Raw genomic sequence first — 17,532 nt, forward strand, 5'->3', positions numbered from 1 at the left:
AAGATCTTAATGACCGAGCTCCATGATATCTTAAAGATCTGATTATAAGATATTTTCCTAACAGAGCACTTCGTTCCCAAACTGCAGGTTTACTTGTGGTTCCCAGAGTTTCTAAAAGTAGAATGGGAGGCAGAGCCTTCAGTTATCAGCTCCCTCTCTTGTGGAATAAGCTGCCAGTAAATGTCCGGGAGAGCAGACACCCTTTCCACTTTTAAGACCAGGCTTAAAACTTTCCTTTTTGATAAAGCTTATAGTTGGGGATGGCTCAGGTGATCCTGAAACATCCCATAGTTAAGCTGCAATAGACCTAGACTGCTGGGGGGCCTCATCTGTCACACCTTTCCTCACTTTACTCTCTTTTTCCCCTGTTCAATTTCTCAAATGACATTATGTATATGTGACATTATTGTGGTCATTAACTCGTGTTTTCCTGTTCCAACAGATATCCTTTGAATGGTGTTACAGTAGCCCCCCCCCCCCTTTCTGTCTTCTCAAACCCCAGCTGGTCGAGGCGGATGGCCACCCTTCCTGAGTCTGGTTCTGCCAGAGGTTTCTTCCTGTTAAAAGGGAGTCGTTTCTCTCCACAGTCGCCTCAGGCACGCTCAGGACGGGAGATTGGACCGAAAAAAAAAAAAAGTTTCAGTGCAATCTGTTGGTTTCCTTAGCTAGGAAATTGTTTTTGAATTGGCTCTATATAAACGAATTGGATTATTTTATGAATAATTATGATTAATTGAATTCCAATTGGCTTGAATTGGACTTTATTATCTAAGTGCCTTGAGATGGCATTTGTTGTATTTGGCGCTATATAAATAAAAATGAATTGAATTGAATGAATTTGCTCTCTAGCACCTCGCGTTTTCAAATGTGCGTTGCAACTTCTTGAACTATGGCAGGCGGTATGTGTCAAGATTCAAGAAGCTATATATTCAGACTCAAGGTCCATACAAACAAAAAGACATCAAGACAGACAGTACAAAGGATTACATAACACACATACAATAACACTATAAATACAGATGACAGATAACATGTCAGATAACATAAGTTGACATAGCCTTTGGTGTGCAAGCAATGCAATTAGTCATATTCTGGGAGTTACCGGTAGTGACATCGACGCAGCGGTAGCGTTAGCAGCAGTGTGTAGTTGCTATCTGGAAAGTGTTCTTTTAAATAAAACTCCCGGTAAACTTACAAACTTTCTAAAGCCTCGTTTTGTGAGTTAAGAGCCTATGTGTACTACGGCAGAAGTTTGGTAACAATCAATGCATTATTAGTAGGATCATTTACGAGATAAAATCTATTTACCATTAGCGCCAGTAATAAGCCATTCGGCTGACGTGACGTCAAAATGACGTCATTTCCGCTTGCAGGCCTGGCGTTGGGGAAAACGCGATTCGAAGTGCTTTTTGTCCCTCTCTGCACTTCATCGTTTTTCATAGACCGGAAGGACATGGCAGCCTCCATAGAACTTGCCCGCTCTATGTAGATACAGACAAGTTATTCTTCACTCAGGAGGATAATTGAGATTTGAAATGAGGACTAATTTATGAATGAATATGTTGATTTGAGCTAATAAATTACTTAATATATTACATAGTGTCCCTTTAAATAACCTAAACAATAGTGCAAAAATAATAATATTCTAACATTCAACACTGCACCATTAGAATAAAATAATTATGACATGAATGAATGAACTCTCGAGTCCTGAATTGTGCGGAGCAGCGATTTTCTACGAGCTGGGGGAGAGAGCGAGGGAGCTGTGAACTGTGAGTCCTGAAGCGTGCGGAGCAGAGAGCTGGCGAGTTTAACGCAGCTGCAAAGTCATGCTGAAAAAAACTTACTTAATTAGTTAAAGAGTAGTCAGCTAATGCCCCACAATGCCAAAAAATGTTGTAATTTAATCAATTTACCAGAGAAAATACTTCAGAAATACCAAAAATGTATTAAATGTATTATTACTATAGACCTATATAGTATTTTAATAATGTTTTAAAACCTAACAATCAAAACAACTTTACACAATGTCACCTGACTATAAAAAGTTAACGGACTTTAGTCCGTTTAGATCACTTTAGCGTGAACTTTAGATCATGTTAATTACCTCACAAGTTACCATGGTTACAAATAAACAACGTTAGTGGAACGGAACTCTCTCTTAGATTAGCCAGAACTATCAAGAAAAGCCTGGTTTACACTAATCCAGCTTCGTGGAACACCCCTCTGGTAACCTGAGTGATGCGGGCAAAAAGGTTTTATTGCCAAGTAATTTTTACATCGCGAGGAATTTGGCCTGGTCTGTTTGGTGCCATTAAAAACAAGAAATATAATAATAATAAAATAAAGTAATAACTGTAAAAAAAATTAAAAGTAAAAATATGTACAAAGTATTTGTAAGAAGAGTGCGTTAATGTAACGCACTGTGTAATGACAGAGAGACAGTACGTTAACATAACGTGTAGTGTCAGTGGGGATAAGGGGTTCATGTCAATGGTGGGGTACAGCGGGCCTTGTTGGTGAGGCCAACTGCAGAGGGGAAGAAGCTGTTCTTGTGGCGGGAGGTTTTGGTCCTGATGGACCGCAGCCTCCTGCCAGAGGGGAGTGCTTCGAACAGTTTGTGTCCGGGGAGCTGATGTTCAGCTCCCACTTGGGAGATGATGCTGCCCAGGAAGCGGAAGGACTCCACAGTGTCGACTGGGGAGTCTGTCAGGGTGATGGGGGTGAGTGGGGCTGGGCTCTTCCTGTAATCCACAACCATCTCCACTGTCTTAACAGCGTTGAGCTCCAGGTTGTTCAGTCCACACCAGATCACCAGATGGTCAATCTCCCTCCTGTAGGCGGACTCATCCCCACCAGAGATGAGTCCAATGAGGGTGGTGTCGTCCGCGAACTTCAGGAGCTTGACAGACTGGTGACTGGAGGAGCAGCTGTTGGTGTACAGGGAGAAGAGCAGAGGGGAAAGAACACAGCCTTGAGGGGAACCGGTGCTGATGGTCCGGGAGTCTGAGACCTGTTTTCCCAGCCTCACGTGCTGCCTCCTGTCAGACAGGAAGTCTGTGATCCACCTGCAGGTGGAGTCAGGCACGTTCAGCTGGGAGAGCTTGTCCTGTAGCATAGCATAGATCAGTGTTTCCCAACCCTGGTCCTCAAGGCACACTGCCCTGCATGTTTTCCATGTTTCCGTGCTCCAGCACACCTGATTCAAATAATTGGGTCAGGTCTTAAAGCTCTCCAGAATGCTGAGGACGACCCATTCATTTAAATCAGGTGTGCTGGAGCAGGGAAACATGGAAAACATGCAGGGCAGTGTGCCTTGAGGACCAGGGTTGGGAAACACTGGCATAGATGATTGTGTTGAAGGCAGAGCTTATGATTCACTCATACATTCCTTGTATTTTTGAATATGTTAAAGCTTTAAATTAGTATTTGAGGTTGTAGTGTATTAAAAAATTAAAAAATAAATTAAAAACAATTAATTAAAAAAAGATGTGATCCAGTAAAAGTTTGACACAACAATGAGAAAACCCACATCTGTCGACTGTGTTTATTCAACCTCGAATAAGTAAATGTGTAAATAATTAATAGATAAATAGACAGATAGATAGATGAAAATAAATAAATAAATGTAAAGATGAAAACATTTTATCTTTTAATTGCTTTAATAAAGGAATGATATTGATAAGGAATGTTAATAATTTAATAATTATTTGATATAATGGAATAATAATAGACAATTATTATGAATAGAGGTGATTAACATTTGAATGAAGTTAAAGATATAATCTTTTTAACTACAGTATTTGTTTATTCAATCAAATCATTAAGACTGTAGAAAAAAGGGGAAATTTAACAAACGATAATATTATATTGTAAATGATAATAATTATGACCATAATATTTATCATATATGATTTATTCCATTTATTTTTTTCATTTATTTTGTCTTACTTGTTCATTTTTTTTAACGTTTTATCTGTATATTTACATTTAAAATAAATTATCTGAAATTACAGGACTTAAAAAGCATGTCGTGTTTTACTCAATTTTAATTGAAATCTTACTTTAATAACATGTTCGTTTTATTTATGAATTTTATTGAAAATCTACATATTTTGGTGCTGTTTTACACCACATCCGCCGCCAGATGGCAGTAAGTTTATTTGTGACGTCATCTCCCTGCGCCCGCGTTTCGTAGCTCCGAGTCAGCTGTTTCAAGAGGCTTAGCCATAGACCGTAAATAAGATGGAAACGGCGGGACAAACTTGATAAATATTTTTTTAAATCTCGCAGAAACTCCGTGTGTGCGCGCGGATGTGACTGCGGGCCCGCAGAAGGAGCTGCGTGAGGAAATAAACACTGCATGTGTTTGTACACGTGGTAACATTCAGGTTTTAGACTGGTTTTATTTTCTTTCATTTTCAAACAACAAGAGAAACGACCTGAAAGGTGTGAGGATGTCCAGGCATACAACAAGATGCGGTGTCCCGGACAGGTGAGACCGAAAAATAATCACGTGATTAATCAGCCACACAGCAGATTTTAGACAAGTTGACACATATTGTTGGCGAAACATCTGTGACAACAGCTGCATCTCAAAAAAGAAGCTCAGAAGCTCAAAACCGTGTCATAGTGAATTATCAGGTCCGGTAACAGCAGGAGGATACATAACAGTTCTGTTAGCCAATCAGAATCACATGTAAAAACATTTCGAACTCATGTTGTTTTACTGTAACCGCAGCAGCTTTTGTGGGTCAACAGGTTTGGATTTTTAGCCCTGGTTCAACATTGGTTCTGGTCCAAAGGACTCATTTTTAGTTCAGATTAAAATCTTACAGAAGGGCTCCGATGCCTGTTGCACCTCAGACTCAGGAGCAGCAGGGTGGTTTCCTTCCAGGCCGTGGAACTGTGGAACAGATCTTTAACCTCACAGAGTTACTGAGGGATCATGGGAGTTTGACCATCCAGTCTACATGTGTTTGTGGACTTGAAGAAGGTTTACGATTGTGTTCCTTTGAGGGTGTGGTGGAAATTTTAGTAAAGGCACAGAGTCAGTTATTTTCTGAGGAGATGAGATGCTTTTAATAATATCTTGCAAGAGAGAACAACACGGTACAGAGTACAGAGCTGCTCTGACCACTTGGGCAAAAACAATTCAGTTATAATACAGATTATTACGTAAACGCTCCTTTGATATGTTCAAGCATTTTTATCTATTTTCCCTCCCTTCCTGCAGCCAAGGCTACCTTGACACTGTACCATCTTTCCCACCATCCTCCTTAAAGTTGTTTAATCTTATAACGAGCACACAATGCCCTCATTGAAAGAAAGAGAGAAAAACAGGTTGGTGTCTTGGTGTCTATTACAGGTTATACACAGTAACACTCAATACAATGCATATAGGAATTAATTTTCCCTTACAAGGGATTCTATATAACACAGTAAGAGCGGTATCCACATTCATGGTCCAAAGTGGAGCTGGTTTACAGTACGTGTTGGACTCCACCAGGACTGCTCCTCATCACGATCCTGTTTGTGGTTTTCATGGACAGGATCTGGAGGTGTAGTTGGGCGTCTGGTTTGGGAACCTCAGGGTTACATCTCTGCTCTTTGCAGATGATGTGGTTCTGTTGGCTTCTTCAGGCCATGACCTTCAGTTCACAGCTGAGTTTGAAGCAGCCGGGATGAAAGTCAGCTCTTCCAGATCTGAGGCCATGGTTCTTAACAAGAAAAAGGTGGAGTGCTTCCTCCAGGCCTGGACTATGAGTCTCTGCCTCAGATGAAGGAGTTTCAGTGTCTCTGGATCTTGTTGTCAGTGATGGTGAGTTGGAGTTAGAGATGGACAGACGGATTGGGGCTTCGTCAGTAATAATGAGGGCGCTGCTCCGGTCCGTTGTGGTGCAGAGGGAGCTGAGCCGGAAGGAGAAGCTTTCAGCTTACTGCTCCATCTTTGTTCCAACCCTCACCTGTGGTCACAGATATGAGAACAGACCTGCATAAGACATACATTTCCATGTATTTAATTCGGTTAAAAGAGGCTCCAAGCTCGCATTAAGCTGCTGCTTTTTCATGTCTGTTTGTGCTGAACTTCATGATGTGCATGTAGCCCCTTCCTTCTACACACAGCCTTTAAATGTATCTGCTTGCCCGTCTTTTCACCAATTTTTTTGCTGTGTGTCCATCTGCGTAACCCTAACCCCAGCAGTTAATGTCTGCTTAGAAAGATAAAATGTTTGTCTGAAGCGAGCTCAAGTTGGCACCTGAACAGTAATACCAGGTGTTTTATTATGAAATAAGACACCATCACGCTGACTGAAGTTACTGTTTTTAAATTAATGTTCTTAAAGGGATAGTTCAGGTTTTTTTTATGTGTGACGTACTAACAATGAAAAGGTGATTTGTCTGTGGACTTTGGTCTATAAGTAACATTTCTGTCCTCTGTGTACCCTGTACCAGAGGTACTATAACCTTGCTTGGCTTCTTTTTCAAGTGTTTATTTGCACTTGCAGTAGTGAGTGTCGTTATTATCTTTCACTTCACTTGAGGGCGATGGCTTCACAGATTGAACAGAGCCATGAAGCCATCGCGGTTCTGTTTGTCTGTGTCCTCCTCCACTCCTCTTTTCTAAAAGCAGAATAAAGTCTTGATTCTGACGCTGCTCCTTCAGATTAAACAACACAGAGATACAGATGTGTGAACACGACTTTGTGTCCGACAGATGGCTGGACTACTCGGCAGTTGGGAAAAGACTGAACGGGACTCGGTTCATCGCCTTCAAAGTGCCTCTGAAGCAGGTCAGCAGTGGTCAGACTGAGCTGTGTGTGCGCCGGAGTCGATTTCTCCTCACTGATCCGAGTGTGTTTTCCACAGTCTTTTATTCGGAATCTCCCGCGCTCGGATGTGTTCGGCCCCTGGGAGCTGCTGGACGCTCTGAACCAACAGAACCAAGAGCTGGGTCTGATCATTGACCTGACGTTTACCACACGCTACTACAGTCTGCAGGTGAACACACACACACACACACAGACCTCACAGGGACAGTTTGATGGACCCCGGTCCGGATAAAGGTTTGTGTAAACCTGATTTTTAATTGATTTAGTTTTGTGTGTGTGTGTTTAGGACATTCCTGAGTCACTGTTGTGTGTGAAGATCTTCACACGAGGTCACGAGGTTCCCAGTGATGATACGATCCTGAAGTTCAAACGCATCGTGTACAGGTTTCTCCGAGACAACAAGGATAATGGTGAGAGTAAAGCTTAAAGTCAAACATGTCCAGGAGTGTATTTAAAACCTTTAAGTTTTTTAAGCTTAAAACTAGGGCTGGGCGCGTTAACTCGTTATTGTCGCGTTAACTTGTTAATTATTTAACACCGATAAATATTTTATTGCGCATTAACGCAGGTTTTATTATTGTAAAAGTCTGTTGAATGCATCACATTCACACAGTTACAGCAAACACCACGAAGCATGGCGTAATAAAATAAAAATAAACTAGCAGGTAACATCACCGTTACAGGTGTGAAGCTCTCGGAGCTAACCGGCGCTACTTCCTATTTTACTTGTTTCAACATAAAAGCACGTATTTTAAAATAAAATTAAAAAAAACTGCATTTACAGCCAAGTTGAATTATCTTATCACTGTAGTAGTTCCAGTCTAAAATATCACTTCAAGGCAAAACACAGAACTGATACCAACAAGTCATTCAAGGAAACAGACAGTGGAGCGAGGCTTCTACATTAAATTTACATAAAGATGCTGATGTTAAAAGTGTGTTTGCACAACAAATGTTATGGCACTTTCATTCATATGGCAGTACATTTAAAATAAAACTAAATGCTAAAAGCTATACACTACCTTTTGAATTTTGCGTACAAATGCGATTAATCGTGATTAATCAGGGAAATCATGTGATGAATTAGATTAAAAATTTTAATCGTTGCCCAGGCCTATTTAAAACATTTTTTAAAGTAAAACTCAGTTGGCCACATGAGATACACCTGTTCGAATGCAGAGAATAACAGGAACTCCTCTTCCAGACAAGCTGATCGGAGTCCACTGCACCCACGGGCTCAACCGCACCGGCTACCTGATCTGCAGGTAGGTACAGTGTGACACCTGCGGGGTCAGCCGGATGAGTGGGTGGAGCCTAACAGCTGTGTCTGCCCTTCAGGTATCTGATCGACGTGGACGGGATGGATCCAGAAGAGGCGGTGGCGTGTGAGTGTTTCATTTGACGTCACACACATATGGAAGTTTTTCTGTGCCATAAGAGTTTGAATATGAATTACTAATATTCATATTAGAAAAATCAGACTTTGAATTTGAAAAACCAACAGTGTAAAAAAAAAAAATCTATTTCTAAAAAGAAAAATCAGTGTAAAAAAATGGAGCGTAACTTGATTGGCTACCATTGGACAGATCAGCTCAATAGATATTGAGTAATATCTATTACTCAATTTTACTAACACAAATGGCAAATAAAGTAAACTCACTCACCGAAGCACCATCACCCGCGTTGGTGGACATGGCTGATCTGTCCAATGGAGCGTAACTTGATTGGCTGCCGTTGGATGAATTGAGACAGGGATCGATTGCTTCTCCCTGTTTACCCGGATTTTGAGTCTGGTTCTTTTTCCAGTGAATGTTTTGAAGTTTTGAATTTTTTTACACTGATTTTTGTTTTTAGAAATTGATTTTTTTTTTTACACTGTTGGTTTTTCAAATTCAAAGTCTGATTTTGATACTGTAAAAATTCAATATTAGTAATTCATATTCAAACTCTGATGGCACAGAAAAACTTCCATACACACAGTCTGAGTGGAGCTGAAGCATCTGAAACGTTCTTCTGTCCGCAGTGTTCAACCTGTCGCGGGGTCACGCTATAGAGAGGCAGAACTACCTGGATGACCTTCAGCGCGGACCAAAGAGGAGGTGATGCACAAACTGTCATATTTACTGCAGATTTTTGTGAGTTACACTTTGTTCTGCTGCACAAGCCTAATTTTTCCATAAAATTCCAAAAAAAAATTGGGCCAGTGAATCTTTTCCCGCTTTGTAATGTTTCCTTCTCCCAACACTTAAAGACGTTCTGACAATGAGGATATCAAGTGATGAAGAGTTTCAAGTGTTATTTTGTCCCATTCTCCCTACAAACATGTAAGGTGTGCAACATTACGGGTGGTGGTTGTTTCAAAGTTCTCCAACATTCTCTATTGAGAACAGGTCAGGACTGCAGGCAGGCCAGTCCAGTACCCGTACCCTCTTCTTCCTCAGCCATGCCTTTGGAATGTGTGCAGAATGTGGTTTTATATTGTCTTGTTGAAAAACGCATGGACGTCCCTGAAAAAGCTGTGGTCTTGAAGGCATCATATGTTGCTGTAAAATCTCAGTGAACTTTTCTGCATTAATGCTGCCATCACAGAAGTGGAAATGAGCTTTGCCAAGGGCACTGATACAACCCCATACCATCCCAGAGCCTGGCTGCAGGGACTGGTTGCTGACAACAGTCTGGATGCTCTTTTTGCTCTTTGGTCCGGAGCACACGGCGTCCATTTCTTCCAACAAAAATCTGCAATACTGATTGGTCTGACCACAATACACGTTTCCACTGTGTGATGGTCCATCCCAGATGCCTCCGAGTCCAGAGAAGTGGACACCGCCTCTGGACGAGGTTAACATAAGGCTTCTTTTCTGCACAGTAAAGTTTGTGAATGGAACTCTGTATTGTAGTGCTTGACAGGTTTCCCGCAGTAATCCCTTGTCCATGTGGTTCTATCAGCTTTTGATGAATGACAGTTCTTGATGCAGCGCCGTCTGAGGGATCAGAGATCATGGATGTCCAGCTTAGGCTTGCTCCCTTGTCCTTTACACACTGAAATTCTTCCAGATTCCTTGAATGCTTTAATGATATTCTGCACTGTAGAGGGAGAAATATGCAAATCCCTTCCAATCTTTCTTTGAGGAACATTGTTTTTAAACACATTTGTGGACAAACTGGAGATCCTCTGAACATCTTTGCTCTTCAAAGACTCAGCCTGTCTTGGAGGCTGCTTTCGGACCAAATCATGATAACAGTTAGTTGTTTGAAATGACTGAGGATTACCTTGATATTCCTTTTTTTCCAACAGCAACGAGGGCATCAAGCAGCAGTCCGAGCAGGAGCCAAAAAGGGGTGAAGCTGTCCATCGGCCGACTTTCTCTGACACTGACTCAGAGAGCAGACTGGAGAGACGGCACTTTGACGAGCCCGGCTACCAAAGGTGGGCAGAGAAACCGGTGCTGGCAAAACGTTTATGTCCACGTTAGCCTGAGATCACAGAAAAGTTGGTCTCTCTGCCTCCTCAGCATAGACACTATAGAGAATAAGAATGATTTTTGCCGGAATGTTTAGAGAATATTCAAAAGTATTTTTTATTGTTCTAAGATTATTGATAAAATATTGTATATTATTAGGGCTGGGCAACGATTACAATTTTTAATCTAATTAATCACATTAATTAATCGCGATTAATCGCATTTGTACGCAAAATCCAAAAATTAATTCAAAAGTAATGTATAGCTTTGCTTTTAGCATTTAGTTTTATTTTAAATGTACTGTCATATGAATGAAAGTGCCGTAACATTTGTTGTGCAAACACACTTTTAACATCAGCATTTTTATGTAGTTTTTATGTAGAAGCCTCGCTCCACTGTCTGTTTCCTTCAATGACTTGCTGGTATCAATCGTGTGTTTTGCCTTTAAGTGATATTTTAGACTGGAACTACTACGGTGAGAAGACAATTTGTTTTCAAATATATTTATTGTGAAACATTTCTTTCAACAAGACACTTGGTCTGACATTAACATGTTTCTTTTAAGAAAAATCTGACATATACATAACAACAAAAAAGGCATTGTGACAATATCTATAATAGAAATAAAAATAATAAAAACATAAACAATAGCGTTAACACAATAATAATAATACTGAAAATAAAAGACAATAGACAGTAGTGGTCCGCTGTAAGAAATTAAACATGAAATACAAGACCTACAAGACGTAAAGGACAAGCCCCCCACCCCCTCCCAAACCCAAGTCCCACCCCCCTCCACCACCACCCCCCCACCTCCCCCAGGAGTGCCCCGCAGTTGGTCATGTTAGTCAGTTATTGAATCAAGGTAAGAGACCAGTGGTTCCCAAATTTTTTCAAACTCCCTCAACTTATCTTTTAGGATGAATCTGATTCTCTCCAGGTGGAAGGTATCGGTCAGGTCTGATAACCAGTGTTTAAATGAGGGCACTTCTTTTCCCTTCCAATGTAGAAGGATCAGTTTCTTGGCAGTTATAACACCATATGACAGTAGACGCTGTTGTGCTACATTCAGCTTTAAGAGCTCATCAGATATTCCCAAAATGATCAAAACGGGGTCTGGGATTATCTGGACTTCCAGAATCCTAGACAGGAAATGAAATATGTCCCCCCAATATTTTTGTAGTGTATGGCATATGGCATAACTGTGTGATGAGGTAGCCTCTGCGCATTCACATTTCTCGCACAGTGGCGATACGTCTGGGAATATTTTATGCAACTTGGCCTTGGAGTAATGTAACCTATGTAGAATTTTAAATTGTATCAAACAGTGTTGGGTGTTAATGGAACAGTCATGTATGTGTTCAAGGCATTCTTCCCACACAAATTAAGATATTTCGGTTCCAAGTTCTGTTTCCCATTTGTCCTTTAGGGTGTTCGTTTTGGGTGAACACATGCTCAGCAATGTGTCATACAGTTGAGAGATCATGGAGTGTGACCTGGCACGGTGAGAAGACAATTCAACTTGGCAGTGTTTACAGAGGATTTTGGTTCTGTCGACTCCGCCGTCTGGAAGAACTTTAAAATGAAAATGGCCGAGTAAAAGTTCCGTACCCTTCTCCATGTTTGGCGCGTTGTGTTTAACAATAATATAGAATTTAGTTTACTTTCTTATCCGATTCCGCAGCAGACAGCAACAGACTTTTACAAAATAAAATAAATAATAAAACATGGGTGGTCCATGGCGTAGTGGGTTGAGCAGGCGCCCCATGTACAAGAGGCTATTGTCCTTGCTGCAGCTGGCCCCAGTTCGAGTTTCGCATCGGATGGTCCTGTGCTGCGTTTCTGCCCAAATTTTTTTTTTTAAATTTAAAAAATAAATAAATAAAGCCTGCGTTAATGCGCGATAAAATATTTATCTGCGTTAAATAGTTAAAAAAAAAAAAATGTTATATAATTTTTTGGGGGGCTTTTTATGCCTTTTTAATGATAGGACAGTTGGAGAGAGACAGGAATGCCAGCTGCAGCAAGGACTGTAGCCTTTGTACATGGGGCGGCTGCTTAACCCACTACGCCACCGACCGCCCCATCGGCGTTAAATACTTAACACGATAATAACGAGTTAACTCGCCCAGCCCTATATATTATAAATGTTCCAAAAATATTCCAAATGATTCAAAACTAAAGTGCTGCAGACTTAATTCAATTAAATTCAAATTCAAATTCAAAAATACTTTATTTATCCCAGAGGGAAATTAAATGTTGATGTAGCTCAATTAAATCAAAGAGTTATTATAGATGCTGATGGCTGTGGGCAGGAAAGATTTCCTGTAGCGGTCCGTTTTGCATCCAAACTGAAGAAGCCTTTGACTGAAGAGACTCTGTTTTCTGATAACAGTCTCATGGAGAGGATGTTCAGGGTTGTCCATAATTCTCTTGATTTTATGCAAAATCCTTCTTTGCATTATTGTCTCCAGAGGTTCCACAGTCGTCCCCAGAACAGAACCAGCCTTCTTTATCAGGTTGTTGAGTTTTTTTAGGTCCCTGGTTCTGATGCTGCTGCCCCAACAGATGACGCAAGAGGAAATGACGCTCTCAACAACAGACTTGTAGAAGATCTGCAACATCTTGTTGCAAACCTTGAAGGATCTTAGCTTCCTCAAGAAGTACAGACTGCTCTGTCCTTTCTTGTAGATGGCTTCACTGTTGTGTCTCCAGTCCAGTCTGTTGTCCACATGAACACCAAGGTATTTATATTCCTCAACCACCTCCACTTCTTCTCCCATGATGGAAACAGGGTTTGATCTGACCCTGTTTCTCCTGAAATCTACAATCATCTCCTTTGTTTTGTTAACATTCAAGATGAGATGATTGTTCCCACACCATGCCACAAAGCGGTCCACCAGCTCTCTGTACTCAGCTTCTTGTCCATCTCTGATACACCCGACAACTGCAGAGTCATCTGAATATTTCTGTAGATGACAGGAGTCTGACTTGTACTGGAAGTCTGAAGTGTACAGAGTGAAAAGGAATGGTGAGAGTACAGTCCCCTGTGGTGCTCCTGTGCTGCTGATCACCTGGTTAGACACACAATTCTTCAGTCTGACAAACTGTGGTCTGTTTGTCAGGTAGTCATTAATCCAGGTGATTGTTGAGGCCTCCACCTGAGTCTTCTGGAGTTTCAGACGAAGCAGATCAGGCTGGATTGTGTTAAATGCACTGGAGAAATCAAAGAACATGATCCTCACAGTGCTGCCTGCTTTATCCAGATGACAGTGGGTTTGTTGAAGCAGGTGTATGATAGCGTCTTCAACTCCAACTCCATGGCGATAAGCAAACTGCAGGGGGTCCTGATATGTGCTGGTTTGCTTACACAGGTGGGTCAACAGGAGTCTCTCCAGGACCTTCATGATGTGGGATGTCAGTGCAACAGGTCTGTAGTCATTGATATCTGAAGGGTGAGTTTTCTTTGGTACCGGAACCAGACAGGATGTCTTCCACAACAGTGGTACCTTCTCTTGGGTCAAGCTAAGGTTGAAAAGGTGTTGCAGAATCTCACAGAGCTGCTCTGCTCAGGCCTTCAGGACTCGGGGGCTGACACCATCTGGACCTGCAGCCTTGTTCCGGTTCAGTCTTTCCAACTGCCTCTTCACCTGACTTCTAGAAACAGAAAAGTGGGAGGGGGAGGCAAAGGGGACAGCAGCATCTCCTGATTGGGTTGATGACAAACTAGTGGAAGCAGAAGAATCCATGACTGAGGTGGAGGTGGAGATGTTACAGGAAAGCTGTGGGTCAGAGGAGGGTGGGATGTCTCTTTGGTTGGGAACAGGAGGGGAGGATGGTGAGCTTGTTCCTGAACTGAACCTGTTGAAGAATGTGTTCAGCTCATTTGCTCTGTCCAGACTTCCATCCATCCGATCCTCCCTCTGCTTGAGGCCTGTGATCTTCTTCATTCCTGACCACACATCTCTGATATTGTTCCTCTGCAGTTTACTCTCAAGCTTCTTTCTATACACCTCCTTGCTCTCTCTGATCTTGACTTTGAGCTGCTTCTGTATACTCCTCAGTAACTCCCTGTCTCGCTCCCTAAAGGCTCTTTTTTTCCTGTTCAATAGTTCCTTTAGCTCACTGGTGATCCAGGGTTTGTTATTAGGGAAGCATCTCACTGTTCTGGTGGGGATGGTGTTGTCCACACAGAAGTTTATATAGTCAGTCACACACTCAGTCATGGCATTAATGTCCTCTCCATGTGGCTTACAAAGAGAAATCCAATCGGTTGCATCAAAACAACCCTGTAAGGCTTCTTCAGCTTCCTCTGACCACTTTCTAACAGTCCTTTTTGTGACAGGTAGTCTCTGGACAAGGGGTTTATATGCTGAACAGAGAAAAACAAGGTTGTGATCTGATTTTCCCAGGGGAGGTCTTGATTTGGAAATGTATGAATCCTTGACATTTGTGTAAAACAAATCCAATGTCTTGTTTTCTCTGGTAGAGCAGCTGACAAACTGTTGAAAAGTTGGCAGTGTAGCAGAGAGTGAGGCATGATTAAAATCACCAGATATTGCCACAAAAGAATTGGGGTGTTGAGTCTGTATCTTAGCAACAACGGAACTGATGACATCACATGCAGTGTCGGCAACAGCTGAGGGTGGAATGTAAACAGCCACCAAAACAACACTGGTGAACTCTCTTGGCAAATAATATGGACGAAAACTTACTGCCAATAGTTCAGTGTCAGGACTGCAGAGATGACTCTTCACAGTAACATGTCCTGGGTGACACCATCTGTTGTTGACAAGCACTGCCAATCCACCCCCTTTCCTTTTCCTGCTACTCTTTATATCTCGATCTGCTCGTACAGTCAGGAAGCCCGGCAGAGAGACGCTGGAGTCGGGTATATGATCCTGTAGCCATGTCTCAGTAAAACACATAATGCTACATTCCCGATATTCTTGCTGAGTCCTTATCAAGGCTAAAAGTTCATCCAACTTGTTAGCTAACGATCTTACATTTCCCATGATGCAGGATGGCAGAGATGGTTTGAACTTCTTCTTTCTTTCTCTCCTCTTTGCTCCTGCTCTGCATCCACGACGCCTCCTTTTCAATTCCAGTGGGATTTCTGGCTTCAGTTGTCGAATTATTTCTGCTTTTCCAATGTTAATCAGCTGCTCCCTGTTGTAAACCACCTTGTTGCTATGGTGATGCATCATGACAAAAGAGTAAAATATACAAAAGCATTGGGAAAAATTAATCCAGCTGCACAGCATCCAAGGCAGGAAGGAACAGTTGTCCAAAAAATGCAATTTCTTCCAAGAAATAACAGGAATGAAATTTAGAAAAAAAAGAAAAATCTCAATGTGAGGTACAGAGCTACTCCAACATGCTGCCACCCTCAGCAGCGCATTCTAGAACATATTAAGATATAATAGAAGTGATAGAATGTTCTGTCGGGGCTCCAGCGGGACAAAAATAAAGGTGATGTGACAGCTGCGTCTTCTTCTGTGGATTTATTTCACCATCTGCTCTCTGACCTTTCTTTTTTTTCTTTCTGTTCTTTCTCCTGCAGTTTTATCCCTCCACGAGGACCAAACCACCGGTCACACAACCACCACCTCCCCTGCCCTCCGATACTCCCTCCGCCTCCTCTGCATCCACCTGTGTCGGCCCGTCTCCACCCGTATCGATGGACCCCACCTTACCCGGACACTCGGCGGAGGAGACCCCAGCATTGGGAGGACAGTAGGTCCATACGCCCCTCACCACCAGAGATGAGGTGGCGCCGCCCGCCGGAGGACAGAAGGAGGGCTTCTCCTCCCCGACTCCCACAGTACTCCCCAAGCTGGACCTCCAGGTCTAACGGCACCGGAGCTGAGGAGGACTGGACCCGTCCCCACATGAGAAGCACACAGAGACACCGATCGAACGGATACGACAACTACTGATGAAAACCTGCCGCAGATTCATTCATTTGTTGCAGATCTGATGGATTTAACAGGTTTTAAAGTTTGAGCAATGTTGGTTTTGAGAGAAAAATTTGAACTTTTAACAGAAATCAAACAGATAAAAAGTCGGTTCTGTTTGATCTCCCAAGATGCTGCTGAATCTCTACTCAGTGATTGATTCCTCTGGTCTATAAAGTAACAAAACACTTCAATAGTGTGTTCAGATGTGTCACTTTTATCTGTTTTATAGTCATGAGACTGAGAACCTGAAGGCAACTGAGTTTGATATTTGTCTTTAAAATTCACTTCAGGTGATTAACTCATCAGTGAGTCAACAAAGTATTTTTTGGGTAATGTTTTTTATAGCAAACTGTCAAAAAGACATAAGTAAACTTTAAAACTTTTACTCCATTTTACGCTGTCAACCAAATAAAAATCGAATTTACTGGAGAAACAATTAGGGGATAAAAATCGTTGGAAGTTAATGAATGTTGAAAGTTAGATTTGGCCAAACTTTACCTCAGTGTTCAAATATCTATTAAGTTGAATTTGGCCCCATGTTTGCTCACGTTTCAATAAATCTGGCTCATAGATTTGACCTGAACAGCAGTGATCACATGGCTCCACCTCCGCTCCTTCCTTTGGATGAGGAATATTTATGTTTCTGGGAGTTCTCGTGTTAACATCTGGGAAGTGTGACGTTGAAACAAAAATAAGATGCCAATAAAAATGTGTCTTTAATAACAACTGTTGTCCTTTTTGACCCCATTGGTTTTCTGTCATTCTTATTATAACTGAGGTTCAATCATCTTACAAAGATGTCAGATATATGTACGTAAACGCCACCTCCGGCCTTTAAAGATGCTTCGCTGTAGCTGCCAGATAACTGTTAAGCTAACGGCTTCTAACTGGATTCTGATCCTTTCACTTTGTAAATATCGGACATTTTTGCTGCCTTCATATGCACCTGTTCAGATGTTCCAAATGTGTTTCATTTAAACAAAGAAATCTGTGAATGTGTAAGTTCAATCCTGAATGTGTGTCTAGTTTAGTTAGTTTTATAAAAGGTTTAGTTTTTATTGTTCATGTTTTTTTTTACAAACATGCTGACTGACATGATTATTTTCATTGAACAAAATTATTAACAAATGAACATCCCCTGTGATAGATTAACGTAGAAACTTATGACTTGGCTAAGATCAAATTTAAGTTCTGCAGATTTATTATTATAGCTTATATACATATTAATATGATACATTTTTGTATCATAAATGCATTTTTGGCATTTGTCACAAACCA

General features: G+C 41.4%; 1 protein-coding gene across 1 annotated transcript; it reads left to right on the forward strand.

The window, feature by feature from the left end:
- The first annotated feature begins 4,187 nt into the window (after positions 1 to 4,187).
- LOC142373005 (RNA/RNP complex-1-interacting phosphatase-like) lies at positions 4,188 to 16,980 on the forward strand. Its single transcript, XM_075456056.1, has 9 exons — positions 4,188 to 4,495; positions 6,719 to 6,794; positions 6,871 to 7,002; positions 7,120 to 7,243; positions 8,038 to 8,098; positions 8,172 to 8,218; positions 8,857 to 8,932; positions 10,129 to 10,260; positions 15,858 to 16,980. The coding sequence occupies exons 1-9, from the start codon at positions 4,458 to 4,460 to the stop codon at positions 16,231 to 16,233; spliced, it is 1,062 nt and encodes a 353-aa protein (XP_075312171.1). The 5' UTR covers positions 4,188 to 4,457; the 3' UTR covers positions 16,234 to 16,980.
- The last annotated feature ends 552 nt before the right edge of the window (positions 16,981 to 17,532 follow it).

This window comes from Odontesthes bonariensis, chromosome 22 (genome assembly GCF_027942865.1).
Source record: "Odontesthes bonariensis isolate fOdoBon6 chromosome 22, fOdoBon6.hap1, whole genome shotgun sequence".
Classification (NCBI taxonomy): domain Eukaryota; kingdom Metazoa; phylum Chordata; class Actinopteri; order Atheriniformes; family Atherinopsidae; genus Odontesthes; species Odontesthes bonariensis.

Excerpts from the sequence above, each read along its gene's own strand:
- LOC142373005 (XM_075456056.1), top strand. The coding sequence starts at position 4,458 with ATGTCCAGGCATACAACAAGATGCGGTGTCCCGGACAG. Across the intron at positions 6,795-6,870 it reads TCAAAGTGCCTCTGAAGCAG|TCTTTTATTCGGAATCTCCC; the intron begins GTCAGCAGTGGT and ends TGTTTTCCACAG. Across the intron at positions 8,933-10,128 it reads CAGCGCGGACCAAAGAGGAG|CAACGAGGGCATCAAGCAGC; the intron begins GTGATGCACAAA and ends TTTTTCCAACAG.